This window comes from Drosophila santomea, chromosome 2L (assembly GCF_016746245.2).
Source record: "Drosophila santomea strain STO CAGO 1482 chromosome 2L, Prin_Dsan_1.1, whole genome shotgun sequence".
NCBI classification, from domain to species: Eukaryota; Metazoa; Arthropoda; class Insecta; order Diptera; family Drosophilidae; genus Drosophila; species Drosophila santomea.
In genome coordinates this window covers 15,768,968-15,786,641 of record NC_053016.2, presented here as the reverse complement: position 1 = coordinate 15,786,641, position 17,674 = coordinate 15,768,968, and the positions used below count along the sequence as shown (strand labels likewise).

Below are 17,674 nucleotides of genomic sequence, written 5' to 3'. Positions count from 1 at the left end.
ATGTGGGTTTAATATAAAAGTGTAATTTTATTTTGTAGGATTTAGGAGCAATAACCTCTCAGCACCACACATTTATATATTGATTCACTTAATTGTCGCAGTATTTTGATATTTTGTCATTGGTGCATGACGCTCCAGCTTGTGCCATCTCTAGCCAGGCCAAAAAAAACATTCCAATTTCTCTGCTGCGATTTCACTTTCACAAGACAAGGTAAATAAACAACAAACAAAAGGAGCAGCTAAAGCAGGTGAAGCAGGCGTGGGGTTTCAAATTACCCAGTTTCAATAAATAGTCCTATGGCGACGGAGAAAAAGGCAGAAGATTTTGGAGACTCCTCCACGGCGTCCTTGAAAATTGTGCCAAAGGACTATGCATATCCACTTCTAGAGGATCCGCAAGGCGCGCTGACCCCGCCCACTGAGGGCGGGCGGACGCTGGTTACCCGCGGTGGCTTCAACTACTTTCACTACGGCTGCGATGGCCACCAGGATGCTGGCTGGGGTTGTGGCTACCGCACCCTGCAATCGGCCATTTCGTGGCTCCAACGTCGACGGGGCTTAAGCGACCATGTGCCTTCCATCCGGGAGATTCAGCAGATCCTGGTGGCCCTCGGCGATAAGGGTCCACAGTTCGTGGGCTCGCGCGATTGGATTGGCACGCTCGAGGAGTTCTACGTGATCGATGTGCTCCACCAGGTGCCCTGCAAGATTCTTCACGCCAAGGAGCTCGGCTCGGCGGAGATTCTTGGCCAAATTCGGAGCTATTTTGAGAAGTACCAAGGCTTCATCGCCATGGGTGGTCTGGGTGACACCGCTTCCAAAGCCATTACCGGCTACCATTGCAGTGCACGGGGTCGCATCTTCTTGCAGGTGGTGGTGAGTCAGCGGATTACCTCATATTATGAACTGGTGAACTCATCCCTCGCTGCCCTTTTTAGGATCCACATTTCAAAGGCGTGCCCAACCGACAGCAGTTAATAGATCAGGGCTACGTCCGTTGGGTGCCCGTTGACGAGTTCCCTAGCAGCACGTACAACCTCTGTCTCATCCTGCAGCCGTAGTCGCAGCTCTTCGTACCTATTTTAAAAATAAATCCCGCTCAGCTCTTGATTACCATTACTTATTGCAAGTTGCCTTATAGCCACGTTTCTCTTCCATTTTAGCGGCCGCCACTCAATGGACTTTATCAGTTATTAAATCAACCCGCACGATAATGGCTCTGATAAGCCAGCGGCACTGAGGCACAGAACCTGGACAAGCAGCTACTGCCAGCTGTTAAACTTACCAAGCAGCGCAAACATATTGTAAAAGCCGGAAAAGAGAGCTGAGTGAGCATGGATCTGATGCACCGCGCTCTGCTCACCGCCTTGGGTGCGTTGTCCGTGTTCTACGCCCTGGTCAAGATCAGTCTGGGCTACTGGAAGCGGCGGGGAATTCTGCACGAAAAGCCCAAGTTCCTGTGGGGCAACATCAAGGGCGTGGTGAGCGGCAAGAGACATGCCCAGGACTCCTTATTGGATATCTACACCGCATACAAGGGCAGGGCGCCGTTTGTGGGATTCTACGCCTGCCTCAAGCCGTTCATCTTGGCGCTTGACCTGAAGCTAGTCCACCAAATAATATTTACCGACGCGGGACACTTTACCTCCCGAGGCCTTTATAGCAATCCCAGTGCAGAACCGCTCTCAGAGAATCTCCTTCAGCTGGACGGTCACAAATGGCGGTCATTGCACGCCAAATCTGCAGAGGTTTTTACACCGGCTAACATGCAGAAACTTCTGGTCAGACTGTCCCAAATCTCCTCCAGAATTCAAAGGGACCTTGGCGAAAAGAGCCATCAAACTATTAATATAAGCGAACTCGTGGGTGCCTATAATACAGAAGTTATGGCGTCAATGGCCTTTGGACTAGTGGGCCAGGAAAACGTGGACTTTGCGAACTGGACACGCAACTACTGGGCGGACTTTAAGCTGTGGCAGGCTTACCTGGCACTGCAGTTCCCGCTCATAGCTCGCCTTCTGCAGTACAAGAGCTACGCAGAACCTGCTACAGCTTACTTCCAAAAGGTGGCCCTGTCGCAGTTGCAGGAGCATCGAAGGAGGGATCGCCAGCCCCTGCAGACTCTCCTGCAGCTATATTCCAACGCGGAAAAGCCGCTAGCCGACATCGAGATTGCGGCCCAAGCCTTTGGCTTCGTTCTGGCCGGTTTGGGCCCCCTGAATGCCACCCTCGCGTTCTGCCTCTACGAGCTGGCCCGCCAGCCTGAGCTGCAGGATCGAACCAGGCTCGAGATTAATAGGACTCTGGAACAGCATGGTGGCCAAGTGACACCGGAGTGCCTAAGAGAGCTCAGGTTTACGAAGCAAGTCCTGAATGGTACGTAGCAAGAACGGCTAAACAAAGTAATGATCAATCTTTTATAACAAACGAGGAGATACATTGTATAGCTATTACAATACGAAGCTACTATACTGTATAGTTTACATTCAACTGTCCTCCTTTTCAGAAACGCTTCGCCTGCACACGCCACATCCCTTCCTTCTGCGCCGGGCTACCAAAGAGTACGAAGTTCCCGGATCGGTGTTCGTAATTGCCAAGGGCAACAATGTGCTGATTCCCACGGCGGCTATACACAGAGATCCTGGAATATATGAGAATCCCGAGCAGTTCAATCCGGAGCGATTTGAAGAAGAGGCTAAGCAATCCCGCCCGGCAGCCGCGTTCCTGCCTTTTGGTAGTGGCTTGCGAGGATGCATTGCAGCTCGCTTCGCGGAGCAGCAGCTACTGGTAGGCCTGGTGGCTCTGCTAAGGATGCACAGATATGCTCCCTCTGCGGAAACCACGATTCCCGTAGAGTACGACAACCGACGACTGCTCCTGATGCCCAAATCAGACATCAAACTCAGTGTGGAGCGGGTGGATTAGCTTTAGAGGAGGCTCTTTGGAGCATTGCCTATTTCGTATTGTTTGCTTTACAAAGCGTTGTTTTTTATATTTGTATATGCACCCATTTCGTTGATTTCCCTAAGCTGTGGACTTGTGTGATAATGCTGACGATGAGTTCTATAATCTTTTGCACCAAGCTTAACAACGTGAACAAATAAATACTTTAGTTGTTACATATGTATACCGAAATCATTTTTACCATCGGAAAACAGGAATCTTAAAAGGTGCAGATACCACTTATAGATCAATTTATAAAACTACTTAGTTTTGTACCAAAGACATTAAAATAATTGTATTGTCGTTGCGTTGGTTGTACAATGTAACACCAATTTTGTCAGCGTGCTTAGATAATCATTAGAAAAGTGGATCTGATTATAATGAAATTCTGAAATATTGCAAATAATCATTAAAAAAGTGGATCCGATTATAATGAATATGCAGATATTGCAACTACGGTTTCTAGGAACTACGCTGCTCGAAAAAGAAGATTAGTCATTTAATGTTTTTATAGCATAAACTATATTTAGCTTTTCAAAAATGTTGGTTAGTAATACAAATGATATTTTGTTTTTTGTAAACAATTCGCCAAAAAATTTACATACATACATGTAGTTTTGAAGGTTCAGATATTAGGTAACATTTCCGATTCACAGAATCGGTTAACATTTCTGGCTCTTCGTTTTAGCGAGTGTGGCCTTGCTGCTGCTGTTATATTCTCTTGCTATGGTCGCACTACGGACGCGAAATTTCCAAACTACAAGCGATGGCCACACTGACGCAGGCAGTCGACTCTCGAACGAATCGGTCGCGGTTGTTTTACGGTTTTTTGTTTGTCTATAAGATATCCCTTTCGCAGCGAAGGAAACCGAAAATGCACTCGGAAAGTCAGTCGTAGGCGGGACGAAAATAGCGGTAAGCTACTAACTGTTTTCTGGCCGGGAAAGAAGTGCGTGAGCCTATTGGAAGTGCAGTTCGAAATGCGAGCGGAAAAAAGTGTCGGATTCGGTGCGAAAATCCGCGAATAATTGTATGCGATTTCCCGAGGAAAACGGAAAATTAAGCGTCTGTCTGCTGGCCCACTGTGTGTGTGTACGTGTGTCTGTGAGTGTATAACATTACGGAAAACAAAACAACAACAGCAGCAACAACAAGGCAGTCAGGATCACGGTTCTTCGGGGTAGTTTGTTTGAGTTTGAACAAAGCAAAGCAAACGCAAAAGCAGGGCAAAGCACACGAAACTGTGTGGGGGAGAGAGAGAGAGAGAGAACAAATAGAGGGGGATAACGGGAGAATACACCCCACACACACTCACTCCCGCTTCTATCCTTTGTGTGCGCTTTTGCCGCCTGGAAATGCAATGCTACAACAACAACAACACCGGGACATGATGGGTTGCCGGAGTGCAAACAAAAACAACATCGCCTAATTGTCTGCAGCATCGTCGGCCGAAAAATCAAGCAAACGATAGACTTAAGCCGCCCTTGGATATTTTCCAGTCGGAAGTGCACCGTAAGTATCCTTCAAGGGTGCTCGTGAGAAGAACAACATCAAGAATCGAGTGTGGAGTGGGTTAATAATGCCAATTAATTGGGCTAGGAGGGGGGTGAAGAGCGTTGGTTACGAAAATGGATGGGAAGGAAATGGAAGCTGCAATTGACCAACAACAAGTTTGAACCGATTCCATTCCAGTGGAAACGGGGTCCAAGGACTTCCAGTGCCCATTCCAGGCGGTCGTGAGAACCGAAAACTCCTTTCACAGCCAATCCAAACAGGATTTGTTATACACGTTAAAAAAAAACAGTCAAGCGTTTCATCAAAAATGTTATAAAGGTGTTAAAAAGGATTTTTGATAATAATTTGTTTTGATATTTTCATAACAAAATCAACTGCCAATATTTGCAAAAGTTTTTTAATTCATATGATTAAGTGCTAGTGAAGTGTATTGACATGAATTTATTTTGGACGTAGATTAATTGTGCGATTTAAGCACTGCCAAAAAGTTTTCCCAGTGCACAACTCCCCTTTTGAAGTTGCGCGGTAATTGCGCAAGTGCAGGGACTTCTCTTCCGACTGTTACCTGAAATTCGGTTCTTCTGAACGAGATAATTTTTTGTGAGATTCCGCATGGGTCGTTTTCGTGGGGAGGCTTTGTGTTCTTTTCAACTCCTAATCGCAACAGAAACCGGAGAAGCACGTTGACACCCATGGTGCGGACTAAATGCTCGAAAGTTAAGTTCCCATTCCCGGCTCTGTTATCGCACCTCTCGTTCTCTTTGCATACCTTTCAAACGACTTTTGCGCTCGCCGTCGAATGGAGCTGATAAGCGTAATTATTAAAATAGTATGCCCGGGGTTTGTTTACGTCCCGGACTGTTTTCTCGCGCATTTGTCTAAACAAATGATAGAAAATCAGGCGGTGCATTCGCCAAGTCGCTGTATCGTACATTTGTATGTATGTATGTATATACTATACGCTGCTTAGACACAAAGTGGTACTCAAATTCGAAAGAATGCCTTGGGTTATATGATTCGCGTGGAGTAACCCAATCTGCAAACCATCCAACTGCCGCACCTGTGCAATTGCCAAAAACGAGAGAATCCAAAACAGAAAGAAAGATAAAATTAGCCACAAACAGCTGTCGGCCATTTGGAAGAAACTTGCTCCAGCACTGAAAAAAAAAAATTACTACCTCATCCCTGATACTAGGACCATTTGAAGGGAAAGCTTTACTTGCTATACATATTACAAAAAATTACAATGGAATAGGAAATATTAGAGAATACTAAATGCAGGTAATAACTCCTGTAAGCACACCCTGAACAGTTCGTATTTGAGAGTTATTTTTTTCGGTGATCTTACCACGTTTATATAAACAGTAACCAGGCACTTGCGTCTTAATAAAATGCAAACAAAAATGCCCGAAAGGAGGAAAACAAATACCAGTGAATATAAATAAATACCTTGTACTGTGTCCTATGCAGAAAGGCAGATGCACCTGACCATCCACCACCCCCACCCCCGTTCTTTTCCAAGCTGGAGAGCAAGGCTAAAACAAAGAAAACACGTTAACTGTTAGTTAGTTGTGCACTGATGGTTTGGGAAAACCATTAATAACATTTGGAATTTTTATATTCTCGTTCCCATTCACTATTTTATCCGGTTTACCAATAAATGGCCAACTATTTGATACATATTCATGAATCATTTAGCACTTGCTTTCCTTTACAGGTATGGCAATATATTGCGACAACAGTTTTCAATTGGTAAACAAGAAAAAACGGCTGAAAACTTAAAATTTTAACTCACTTAGCCCGAATGTGTGCATTGTTTAGCATTTTGCTGCTGCAATTCGAGTTTTTTGCTGCCCACTTACAAAAATATTTTCGTTTTCGTTTGATTGGTGAACTGCATGGGCGTTCCTTGTTGTGTGAATGAATCTGAGTTTGAATGAGTCCGCTACTCGAGACTGCTGGATCGCCCACTCGAGTGGAATTTTTCGTAACCACTTTTGATTTTTGGGGATCGTCTTAATGAAAATCGTGTCTAATCCAACTCGAGATTTGCCTCAAGCGGTTTTCACTTGGAATTAAAATGCTCATTAAAAAGTATAAAACTTTATCGCTTTCCTGGGTGAAAATGTCAAGGGTTCAGGGCTAGAAGCTTGTTTCTTTTCCGCAAGTGTATTAGTGATTAGTATTAGTGTTTAGATGGCGGGAATGGCAAATTAGCAAAACCAAGATGGCTGTGGAATTCTCCGGGTCGTTTGAGCAACTGGCATTTTCTTATGCAAGAGAAAAAAGCTTTTTACGCTAACAAGACTGGAAAGGCCGGAGAAAGGCAGAGAAATGCCCATTGCTGATGGCCACAAAGCTGTCATGAGGAAGCAGAACAAAACGTGCTGATGGAACCAGCAAACAAAAACATAACAAACATGACAAAGTACGAAGTAACATGTGCCGGCTAACGGCACTCCAGTTATTCATTAATAACCATTGGTCATGGCCAAAACGCCGGCCAGAGAGCTTGAGTGGTTCTGACGTTAATGATAGACAATTTTCGGGCCTTTGTTAAAATTAGTTAATGCAAATTTACCCACCTTAACATTGAGTTGCCGAGAATTTCCGTACTCTAATGAGTTGAGCAAGTTGAGAACAGAGAACAGTGGTTTATCTCAGTGTAAAGAAATATATTTAATGTGCTAATATTATTTTATTCGTTATTTAAAAGATTAAAATAGCTAAACACTTAAACAAAAATTAAAAAAAAAAAAATCCAACAGAGAAGTGGGTTTAAAGCTTTAATGGGGTAATTGATAAATATGTTTTGGCTGTGTTATACGTTTTTTTGACATAGCATCTAATGTTGTAATACGTTTTATATTAAATTTTATTATCCTAAAAATCTTTAGAGTAGGGCACACTTACACCTGGCTATGTTACTACGCAATATCCTAGCCAAATACTGTTTTATTCAAATAACTAAACTGCTGAATTTGGTGTGGAAATTCGCTGGAAAAGAAATACCCGCCGCCATGTTCGCCAATGGGTCATGTTGTGTATCCCGACTTTATTTTCGTTTCGGCTGCCTTGCCATGTGTAAACTTATAAATTTATGCACAAATCGATTAAAGGCCCCGAAATGCCGAAAGTCTATTTCGGGCGGGCAGTTGTGTTTACAGATTTGTGGGCGTTTGCGTTGCAAAATGCGTTGCGTGTTCCACATTTTCCAGAGTTTTAGTTTCTTTGGGCAGATTCAGCTGCCTGTTAACTTCCGATCGATACCCATTGATTTCCACATTCGTGGCCAGAAAAAAACACGTATTTACAGTACTACTGATTAGATAGTGCAGCCTATCAAGGTGGGATGCCTATCAACTTCAATTATCGATGAATTGGACTATTTTACAGAGTGTTGAATGCGCAGCCCGCGAGTTAATTCAATTAAATTCGAATCAAAGTAGCCTTAGGAGTGAAATAGATAGATACATATTTCCCAAGGCATGCTCGCAAACATAAACACTGAGTGTTTTCCGTTTCGCTATATTTTATTCATAGAAAATTTGGGGTAATGAAGTGCCATACGCGTCACTGGGTGTGGATGGGGGAGGTGGGCGGTGCGGCAGTTGGGGGAAGAGAGAGCTAAAGCAGATGCCCTCACAAAAACACAAATCCCAGAAACATCAAATAGAAAATGCAGTGCAAAGCACAGATGACGCTAAAGATAGAAACCCATAGATAAACATGTGTTTCTGCTGGTGACGTTGCCGATTCCGTTCATATAAAACTTGATCTTTTGATTATCATCGTTTTATGCGTTCTTTCCCTTTTTGTTTTCATCGCGCGACCACTCGACACATTTCATTCGATGATCGGCGCTTTCCTAACCACGGATCAGCTGAACCAGACCCCGTACTCAAGATGAGAGATCCCCAGGCCCCCAGACCAATATCAGACCAAGGGCCGAGACATCTCGACACTTGGCTGACCACAGATGGCCAAAGTTGGTAGTGTTGGTGTTGGTGTCAAGTTGTTGATCCCCGTAGTTGTTGGTGAAAGTGTAAAGTCATGACGAGCCTTCCGCTGCTGATGCTGCTGCTGATGCACAATTTGCCGGCTACAACGTATCGCTTTACTTACAACTTACAACCTACAACACATAAATCCGCTAAAAGCCAACCTGACATTAGAGATTTTCGACCGCGCCCCATACTTCACATTTCCAAGTACATATACAATCCCCTAGGCAGCTGTAAAATTATTTCTTTAACCAAATCCCAGCCAGAACTTATGGGACACAACAAGCCCAAGAAAAACAGAACATTATGCGCCGAGTGGATAGGAAAGTCTCCGGCTGTGCATTAAAGTGGAGGGCTTGAAATGGGACATTCAGATTTATTTTCTGGCTATTTTTACTTTTCATCAATAAACAATGTTTTTTAAAAAGTTTTTTAGAAATATGGACAATTGTAATAGATGTTTTCTTAAACTTTAATTAAAGAAATACAAAATTGTTCGTATACTTCATTGTTTAGGTTTTCTTAATGCATAAGTTAGCAGTAATTATTTTTAGAAGAGCTAAGAAGGTGGTTTCAAACATAATTATTGAGAATTATGCGATGGGTGCGCTAAGTACTCCCCAGTTCTGGCTTAGTCTTCAGAGCTATTGCTGCAACACGTTGTTGGTCCACCCTAATATTGCTCATCTGCATTTACGCATAACAAACGCAAAGGGGGAAATTCAAATGGGACAAAAATGGCGGTGCGTGTGCTTACATCTTTTCTAAGCAATTAACGGCAGCAACTCTGTCTGTCGCCCTTGAGAAAAGTGTGTGCCACACTTGCCCCTCTCGGCTTCCCGTTCCGTCTGTCAAGTCACTTCCTGCCATAGAAATCCCGACAGCATGCAACATAATTGGTGTACAGACGGGTACAGATCCGGCCAAGACAATAGAACAGCGCTATTAGGTCATTTTTACCCTAGCTAGAAATATTTAAATCTTGTAATTCACAAATTTAGGATTTCAACCAAAGCAGCTTCCGTTTGTTTCCACAGCAATCTCCGAAAAACCGCAGATAAAGAGTCGCTCAGACAACGGCAGAAAATAGGGCGTAGTATGTAATATGCAGTTTATGTTGTTTATACTAAAAAGCATCCAGCACCAGCATAATCCTCGGTAGAAGGAACAACACCACAGCGCCATCATCTTGACATTTGAGCGAGATTTTACGCGGCTTGTCTTTGAAGCAAGATGCTCCGCTTCCCATCCACTTCCCCTTACACAATATGCCCCATTTTCCATGCTTGGGGCCGGGAAAAAGGTTTTGCTCTTCTTTTTGGGCTACTTTGCAAAATTGTCGTTTTCCTGCTTTTGTTTTTATTGCACGATTTTGTTTTTATTGCACGATTTGGCAATTTGGACTGGCTACTGCCGAAACAGATTCCTCGATCACATCACGATCTGCAGACCTTAACTTAGGCTGGTGACCCATGCTTTAAGCGAATTTCCCAAGCTCGCAATCGCGAGTTCATCTCTGTGCTGAGAAAAGCTCCTATTTCCGCCGCATTGCACGTGAACCCAATATGAGCATGCACTACTTGTCTAACCAGTTTGGGCTTATGATTTAAATGCATCCACTTAACTGGGTCAATGTTTCGTGTATATACATATACATATGGCCGACTATATGCCTCTTAAACCAGATTTAACGCACTCAATTGCCGAAAACAACAACAACTTATTTCCGTACTGCAAAGGAAACTGCAACTTTGCGACAGCAACAACACATACAACACCAACAACAGCAATCGCGACAACAAAGCGGGCCTGTCATCGTTTGCGTTGTGGCCACATTTTATCTCGAGAGGTCATTTACACTATTCAGCTAAAAAGAAGAGAGCGAAGAAAATGAGAGGCAGCTGAAAGTCTACTTGTGACTTCCACGATGTTTGTAAGACTGTGCGTCAGTCTGTTCCGCTGCAAGTTTGGTATGACCCGTCTAGATACCCCGTACTTATAGATATCTATATCTATCTTAAACGCCCACCAATTTGACTATCTTAAGTTGGCTACCTTAAGCCATTTAGTTGTGCATTGAAACAATGAAGTTTTAATCTTTAGATCATTAGACATAGAATTTCCTTTAAGTTTAACTTGTATATTTGGATTCCTTAATATAGTTCCTTACATCAATTTGTACTATGATCAGTACTTGAACTTAATTATGTATTCAGACTACATATAGACTTATCAATTACTGCAAGAAATTTTCGTATCTTTACGGCTTACATATATAGGAAGAAGTTTGTATTGTTTAGTTTCCGAATGCCATTATTCCACTACTAGTAATCTCTTAGTCGGAAAACTGTTTCGCTTTCCTTCTTTTTCTTTGCCGACAAACTAGCACTTTGATGCTTTCTTCTGCTTTTCACACATACATAGACGAAAGATACGCAGTCTGGGCAATCAGTACTCGTTGTTGCGTCTCTTTATCACTGGGCTTTTGCTTCCTCCACGCTTGAGTGTCTATTGTGAACGCTTTCTGAGTGCAACAGAGTTGCACTGACTTACACAGGGACCAACAAGCCAGCAAGCTTGTACCCAAATAACTTCCCTCTGAGTTTCCCTCAATGTCGCAATCAGCCGAAAAAGAACTGAGTTGAAGAGATGCGGCCTTAAAGCCGACTGGAGATCGGTCGAAGGTTATTGCTCGAGTGGAAGTACCTGCACATAAAAAAAACCTCTAATTGCTTCCTAGGCTGGCTGGCGTTAGATTTCTCGACCAATCTGCACACGTTTGAAAGCGCCATGAAGTTAGTCACGTATAGCGAACTCTCAAATGGGTCAAAACTATTGCACTATTGCACTTCCCCTAAGAGAGTCGTTTACATGGGTCTCAGGTCCGGAGTTTTGATTGCAAAGCCCGTAAATTGTGTATGCCACTTCCTGTACTTTGTTGGCAGACATATCAATAATCAATTAATAATTAGCATTTAGCCTAGCTACATGAGCAATAAATCAAAGAGTCATATCAGCACTCACGCACTTTAGGCACTCTGAAATTGGGTCAACGATCCCTAAATAAAGTTTTTTACTGCGCCTACGCCATCAGGGAACTCCCACTCTCCAGCAAGAAGTCGTATATTAATAAGCCTAATTATGCATAATTGCTTGTTTGGAACGACTCTAGTTTACATTTCTGATAATTTACGAGAGTCGTATGGTGCAACGAATTTCAGAGATTTCGATCGGAAGTGTGTGTAAATCTGCTTGTAAAGCTTGGTTATTTATAAATTATTATGCTTCCCTCTTTTTCAGATAACAACACAAGGCATACTGAAATAGCTTTTACTTTCCCATCAAAATGGAGGAAAACAAAAAATAAAAGTCACCCAAATAAAAACTGATAACGAGTAATTGAACGACGAACGAAACCAATCGACATACATACCTGCAAAACCAGCTAACACTAAAAAACATGGATCTAAGTCTGGAACGCGATAGCTCCGCGCTGGGTAGTCTGTTTCAGCAGATTATCAATGACATGAAGGTGAGTTTTTCACTTCTTATTCTACAGTTTCTGCGGAAGTGCAATGTAATTTTAAACACGAACCCCGCAACCGAATGTTTCGTTTTCGTCTACGGGTTCCTGGAACTATAAAACATTTTGGGGAAGCATATATATTTATACATATACATACATATGTACTTGATCACGGGGTCAGTCTTCATTTAACAGAAAAGCCACATAATGCGAAAACTTTTCTTGTCAGTGTGTCAAGAACTCACATAATTGGTAAGTGAGTGTAAACGAAGATAAAGATGAAGAAATTTTATCAGCCAGATATGATATAAAGCGATAAAATAATGCAGTTACTATATTCTTCGCAATGTATTCCTCCTCTAATTTAAAACAAAAATCGCTTTGTTATTTTTATCTAATTGATTGAATGGCAAGCAATAAAACTGCAAAATAGAATTCATGAAAGTCACACAAAATTCTGCGCATTTATCCACGTCTCGTTTCGAAACACAAAACTTTACTCCGCGAACTTTTTGTTGTTTTTATTTATCATTAATTGATTTCATTGCTATCTCCCCAGTCTGTGGTATCATTTTTTTACGGAATCCATGACGCCATTTGTGGCAACTTTCTTACAAAATCATTATTGTGCTTATATAATGGCGAACCAGGCAATTTCATTTAACAAGCGTAAATTAACGCCGGGCGTTCGGTTTCTCGGAGTGGGCAAATTTTTATCTTGAGAGGCTATAGCCTCTTGATAGAGAATTAATAAAAAATGGGCTTCCCAAAAATAACATAATGACGTATGACTTAAACGCACGAATTTAAGGCAGGTAAAACAATTCCATCTCACCTCCACTTTTTGTCTTCATTACATTTGTATAACAATCGGAAGAACAGGAACTTGAATATTGTTGGTGGCGTTTTAAAATCGGACGTGCATAGTTACGTATTCTGTCGTAATGAGTTGAAACTATTACTTGAATATTGAGTCATATATTGAAAAAACTTTTAATGAATTTGTGTGTGAAGCTCATCTCTTCCTTGACTGCCAGCAGTCACGTAGCTCGTGATTTTAAATCTCCCGTCGTCTTTGCTTCATTTGCTATTCCGAGGAAAATTACATTTTAGCACATTGTGATTGTAGTCGTCTCCCGCAGTCGTCTCGTGGACAGACGGACAGGTGTTGGAATTCGTTGTGTCTTGGGTCTGTCGGCGGGCATAGTACCAAAATAAACTGGTGATGGGTGGAGAAGAGATGAATGACGCCGCCGTCCCGCCCGCAGCTCACTATTAATAGGAGAATGCAAGGCGACTTCACTCGGAGAGTGTGAGCCGAACTTTGCAGACAGAAGATTGCTGTCAGATGCGGGCGAGTGCATTTTGTATTTATGAAATTTGGAAATTGTTCGGCACGCAATTGTGCAGAAGTTGCGGCTCTTTTTCTGTGTGTTTCCAACCTAAGTGTGAACTAGAGCAGAAACACATACTCGCACAGCCGCAGCATGTGCAATATGAATGGCTACATGGCTACACGGCCACATACATTCGCCTGTGCTCGGCTCATCTTACCAGGTAATTCTTGCTGCCTTGCCGTGCTCTGATTTTGGCCTGATTCATGGCAAGAGATAGCAGCCGGCGTTGTTGCTTTGTGGGCAGATCCGCTGGCCAACTTCTGCTAAGCTGGCAAATGCCATTGCAAATGTCACAAACTTGTAGAAGAAGACAGCATTTACCCCCGATGTTTGCTAAATGGTTAAGTGTAAAGGTAGAAGGCTGTGCAGTAGCACAGGCACTAAAATTAGTTTCGTTTTAATTGCTTGACTGCCTCTCCGTCTGACTTTGGTTTTTCTACCATTCTTCTTTTTTTTTTTTGGCAACAGACCAGAACAAATTTATTCCCGTGCCAAGGTAGAAACAGAAACTTCTTTGAGGCTGCCGCAACTTCAATAAGCGTAAAGTCTTACATTATTTGCTAATTTCATTCTGAAATAGTTTTTACTAACGGGACGCCCGCAGATTGCCGGCAAATAAACGCGGCTAATTCCCAAGTTGCTGAGACGCCCCAATGTTTATCCACGCATGTGGATGAGGAATCGAAAAACGAACAATTGAGCAAACTTGGAGGTTGTTAGCTTTACCCAACCGCTCTGCTTCGTTGGCTGCATTTTGGGCCAAGAGATGCCAGGCTGAACCACTCCATCGTACGATGGCTGACGAGTAATCGCCGGATAAGCAGACAAATTGTCACATTTTATAATAGGAAATCTTAGCTGCGCCATCGTCGGTTGGTAACCGAAGACGGTAAAAAAAGCGCACTGCAGTTTTCGTTATGAGTTTTCTGCAAAAGTGAAATTTTTCTGCTCTCTGAACCCAGCTGAACCGAACTGAACGTGTCGCTTTCTTCACTTTTGCGGCTTCCACCCTGTGGCCCTGCAACAATTGCCGACACTTTAATTTGCTTACAATGTCCGGCCGGAACATCAAACCTCTCTGATGTTGTTAGGTTTATAACAATTTCATGAGCTTTGTGTTTACTTTGCAAGATAATGTGCGCCCAGTGAAACAACTGGTGCTGCTTGATGTTCTTGTTATTGTAAATATTTTAAGTGCGGTGGCTTTCATTGAATAATTAAAAAAATATCATGATTTTCCTAGCAACGATCTTTGTACATTGAAACAAATGCTCTTGCTTCCGCGTATTACGTATAATATAACCCTAAAAGTACAAGTAACATAATTAACAAAAGTTTTATTCAGCGTTTCTATGCTGTTGAGTGTTACAAAAAATTATAAGAGTCGCATCATCTCTCTTTAGTGTACAACACATGCGATATTTAATTATTGATTATTTTCTTTTCTTTGATTATAATCTTTTGAAAATTGATCTGTTGGTCTCTGTACTTGGGGCTGATACATACTTGCATTTCCATTACAAATGTAAATAAAAATTGAATTTGAATGAGCAAAAAACAAAAAAGCTGCTCCATAACGATTTTATATAGTGCCAAAGTCATTTGCAAAAAATCTGTGTGCATTTATAAGCTATGAAATTGAGAAAAAGGTACACCAGGCCGTATATAGTCATGAAACTGGCTCCGAGAAAGAGGCCAATGGCTCCTCCAAACGACATTATCAACTGATCCGTGCTGAATACAACCCTGCGATTTATACCCATCTTAGAAATGTGCAGCTTGATGATCAGCGTCCGCTCGAACTTCTCGCCATTGTAGTTCACATCGCCCTGGAGAAAGGGTAAATTTAATTAATTGGGGATACAACAACTTATGGACACAATATTTCTTCACCTACCCCACCTTGCTGATTAACTTCGAAGATGTTAAAAGTTCCCCCACGGCACGACGGAAAGCAATCGCAGGGTCTTTCAAGCCACTTGGAGCGGGCTAGGCAGAGCATTCCAGATACTTTGCAGATTGGAGCTTCGGGAGCTGCTACGTAGAAATAGGGCTTACAGTTGCATAGGCTGAGGGCCCATTTGATGCGGCACTCCAGTCTGCAAAGACTCGGGTGATAGGGCTACAAGGACATTTTGCTTTTTAGATTGGACGCATTAGGTAAAGGTCTTAAACTCACACTGTAATACTGCAGATTGTTTTCGTTTCTATAGCGACATTTGCGATATGCCACCGGTAGATTTCGCACCTCACTTTCTGCCGATGTGGAATATAGCAATATATCGAGAACTGAGGAGCTGGCAATTTTAGCATCAAAAACGAGTGTTCGCAGGTCGTTGGGTAGCATCAATTCGTTGACATCATGAAGGTACTTTATGGTGATTTCGTTTTAAAGTGTATGGAAATACAAAAGTAATCATAAATGCTGCTTACCACAACCAGGTGGGCCATAATGCTATTAAAAGGCTTTAAAGACGTGATGCAATCACTGAAGTAGCCGCACTTTCTCATCGGGTCCACATCCATAGTTTCTCTAAGAAATATTTCAGAATTATGTGCTTGAAATGGCTCATTTTTTTTAGTCTTACAGTTACAGTTAGACTTACAGTTTTCCGTAGGGATTTCCGTATCGGGTTAACTGGCTAGTGGTTTGGCACAGACCCACCTCAGTAATGATTGGCGCCAGGACAACAGGGATTTCCACTGGTATAATCTTTCTTTGCAGCTCCAGCAAAATGTTCAAGTAATTCACGTTGTCCAAACTGCTATCATTCTCGAAGGGTATTAGCTTTTCCAGTGTGGTGTACTGAAGACCGTTGATGGTAAGCAGAAACTTCCTATAGTATTCTGCTTTCTCTTCGTCTTTGCTGGCATCCACTCCCCAAAGTCTAGATAATAAATATTATATTAATTATATTATTATATGAAAGAACTCACTCATTTATAAGCCTTGGGATCTCCGCCTCATCGTGATATCGGGGGCACAGTGTTATCCCCACGTGGGAGAAATTGTGAAGCCCAAAGAGATATTCGTACTCGTAGACAACTGGGTTGTCCCGGAACCGGTACCACTGGTTAAGGCAGCTGCTGATGGCGTAGTAAGCCGAGCCCAGGATTATGAATATCCAAAAGAGGCGCTCGGTCCAGTGGAGTTTCTTGCGGACGATGTAGGGCATGCCGTGGATAGAGGACTCCTGGCACAGCTCTGCGAGCCAGTCCGGTTGCATCGACCGACTCCTTATGGATTTCATGATGAACTGAACAGAAGTTCAGAAGTTCGCGTACAGCTTTTTAGCGACCCGTGTAATGCCCCGAGTAATTCATATTCATATTCATGGACACCTTGTTTGATGTGCTCAATTATAGACTTTAATGGTGTTTCGCTGTATGTTCAGCATGCATATAAAATTGTCGTGATTAGATGCGCTCTACAGTGCCCCGGTACTCCACGCAAATGGACACTGGGCGCTTTAAGTTGCGCTTATCGAAAGCCTCCAGTTGGGCTACCAGCTTGTAGCGCCCTTCCAGATTCGGAATATTCAGGCTGGCCTTCAAATCCACTTCGAAGTCTTTGTACTTAATAACAGCCTAAAATGTTTTTTTGAGGGAGATGGGCAAAAGTCATTGGAGAATTCCCAAAACTAGGATATACATTTTCTTACCCCCGGTGTGGTCAAGCACTTTTCCTTGATCTCGTCGGAGTTGTTAATATACTTTGTCCAGAAGGAATACCAGTATTGGTTCTTATCAAACATGTTTTTGCAAAAGTTATTGGAGCTGGCGCTAAACATAGTCTTCTGCCAAGTGCCCTTATCCAGCCGATAGACTTGACCAAACATCTGAGGGATATTCAAGAGGTTTATTGTGCATAAGTTCCCTTAAGGACTTACTTTCAATGTGTCTCCTGGCTGGACATCTTTCCAGACCACCTTGTGCTCTCCTTTAATTCGAACTTTAGAACCAAGGTTGTGTATTGTAAGAGAAGAACTTTCCAACATCGCATCCAAACTAAAAGTGTTGTCAGGCTGATTCTCGCAAGGTGCTAGAAAGCCATCGTCGTCCAATGTTAACTGGTACTCAATCGCTCTAGCCAAACAGATGACTTGGATCACCAGGATCGTAAAAGTAGCCTTCATACTAACAAGCTTTCCGGTATGAGGATGGGTGCCAAATACTGCACTTTATATACAGCTTCGGGTCGTCAATGATTCTAATTGCACAAGCTATACATTTTGATAAAATCATTGTCTTTAATAATTTCAAAAGGGGGCGTATATAATTTGGCACGA

General features: G+C 42.5%; 5 protein-coding genes across 48 annotated transcripts in view; 3 read left to right on the top strand and 2 right to left on the bottom strand.

Annotated features, from left to right (window-relative positions):
- The first annotated feature begins 48 nt into the window (after window positions 1-48).
- On the top strand, window positions 49-3,127 carry LOC120458940 (probable cytochrome P450 6u1). Its single transcript, XM_039646795.2, has 3 exons — window positions 49-211; window positions 1,164-2,376; window positions 2,507-3,127. Exons 2-3 carry the CDS (start codon window positions 1,335-1,337, stop codon window positions 2,923-2,925), a joined length of 1,461 nt encoding a protein of 486 aa, XP_039502729.1. The 5' UTR covers window positions 49-211; window positions 1,164-1,334; the 3' UTR covers window positions 2,926-3,127.
- On the top strand, window positions 218-1,119 carry LOC120458945 (probable Ufm1-specific protease 1). The gene is made up of 2 exons (XM_039646805.1): window positions 218-876; window positions 939-1,119. The coding sequence occupies exons 1-2, from the start codon at window positions 298-300 to the stop codon at window positions 1,059-1,061; spliced, it is 702 nt and encodes a 233-aa protein (XP_039502739.1). The 5' UTR covers window positions 218-297; the 3' UTR covers window positions 1,062-1,119.
- Window positions 3,128-3,701: 574 nt separating the features above from the next.
- Window positions 3,702-17,674, top strand: part of LOC120443737 (protein MTSS 2) — a 37,435-nt gene continuing 23,462 nt past the window's right edge. For 43 of the 44 annotated variants that reach the window (XM_044005683.1, XM_039622992.2, XM_044005664.1 and 40 more), the window contains exons 1-2: window positions 3,702-4,455; window positions 11,763-11,994. In XM_044005683.1, coding sequence (XP_043861618.1) covers window positions 11,923-11,994 — 72 coding nt within the window. In that variant the 5' untranslated portion in view covers window positions 3,702-4,455; window positions 11,763-11,922. The remainder of the gene's footprint in view (window positions 4,456-11,762; window positions 11,995-17,674) is intronic. The other variant, XM_044005646.1, reaches the window with a different exon arrangement.
- On the bottom strand, window positions 14,762-16,729 carry LOC120443738. The gene is made up of 6 exons (XM_039622993.1): window positions 16,323-16,729; window positions 15,992-16,273; window positions 15,819-15,918; window positions 15,565-15,756; window positions 15,283-15,507; window positions 14,762-15,214 (listed from the first exon to the last, which is right to left on the bottom strand). The coding sequence occupies exons 1-6, from the start codon at window positions 16,634-16,636 to the stop codon at window positions 14,984-14,986; spliced, it is 1,344 nt and encodes a 447-aa protein (XP_039478927.1). The 5' UTR covers window positions 16,637-16,729; the 3' UTR covers window positions 14,762-14,983.
- On the bottom strand, window positions 16,717-17,599 carry LOC120443741. The gene is made up of 3 exons (XM_039622998.2): window positions 17,276-17,599; window positions 17,048-17,224; window positions 16,717-16,973 (listed from the first exon to the last, which is right to left on the bottom strand). The coding sequence occupies exons 1-3, from the start codon at window positions 17,519-17,521 to the stop codon at window positions 16,803-16,805; spliced, it is 594 nt and encodes a 197-aa protein (XP_039478932.1). The 5' UTR covers window positions 17,522-17,599; the 3' UTR covers window positions 16,717-16,802.

What these genes read in the sequence shown, in the direction of transcription:
- LOC120443738 (XM_039622993.1), bottom strand. Translation starts at nt 16,636, where the DNA reads ATGAAATCCATAAGGAGTCGGTCGATGCAACCGGACTGGCTCGCAGAG. An exon ending in TTATGGCCCACCTGGTTGTG is followed by an intron (nt 15,757 to 15,818) that starts GTAAGCAGCATT and finishes ATCACCATAAAG; the next exon opens with TACCTTCATGATGTCAACGA. An exon ending in AAGTTAATCAGCAAGGTGGG is followed by an intron (nt 15,215 to 15,282) that starts GTAGGTGAAGAA and finishes CCCTTTCTCCAG; the next exon opens with GGCGATGTGAACTACAATGG.
- LOC120443741 (XM_039622998.2), bottom strand. Translation starts at nt 17,521, where the DNA reads ATGAAGGCTACTTTTACGATCCTGGTGATCCAAGTCATCTGTTTGGCT. An exon ending in AGCCAGGAGACACATTGAAA is followed by an intron (nt 17,225 to 17,275) that starts GTAAGTCCTTAA and finishes AATATCCCTCAG; the next exon opens with ATGTTTGGTCAAGTCTATCG. An exon ending in AGTGCTTGACCACACCGGGG is followed by an intron (nt 16,974 to 17,047) that starts GTAAGAAAATGT and finishes AAAACATTTTAG; the next exon opens with GCTGTTATTAAGTACAAAGA.
- LOC120458945 (XM_039646805.1), top strand. Translation starts at nt 298, where the DNA reads ATGGCGACGGAGAAAAAGGCAGAAGATTTTGGAGACTCCTCCACGGCG. An exon ending in GCATCTTCTTGCAGGTGGTG is followed by an intron (nt 877 to 938) that starts GTGAGTCAGCGG and finishes TGCCCTTTTTAG; the next exon opens with GATCCACATTTCAAAGGCGT.
- LOC120458940 (XM_039646795.2), top strand. Translation starts at nt 1,335, where the DNA reads ATGGATCTGATGCACCGCGCTCTGCTCACCGCCTTGGGTGCGTTGTCC. An exon ending in TACGAAGCAAGTCCTGAATG is followed by an intron (nt 2,377 to 2,506) that starts GTACGTAGCAAG and finishes CCTCCTTTTCAG; the next exon opens with AAACGCTTCGCCTGCACACG.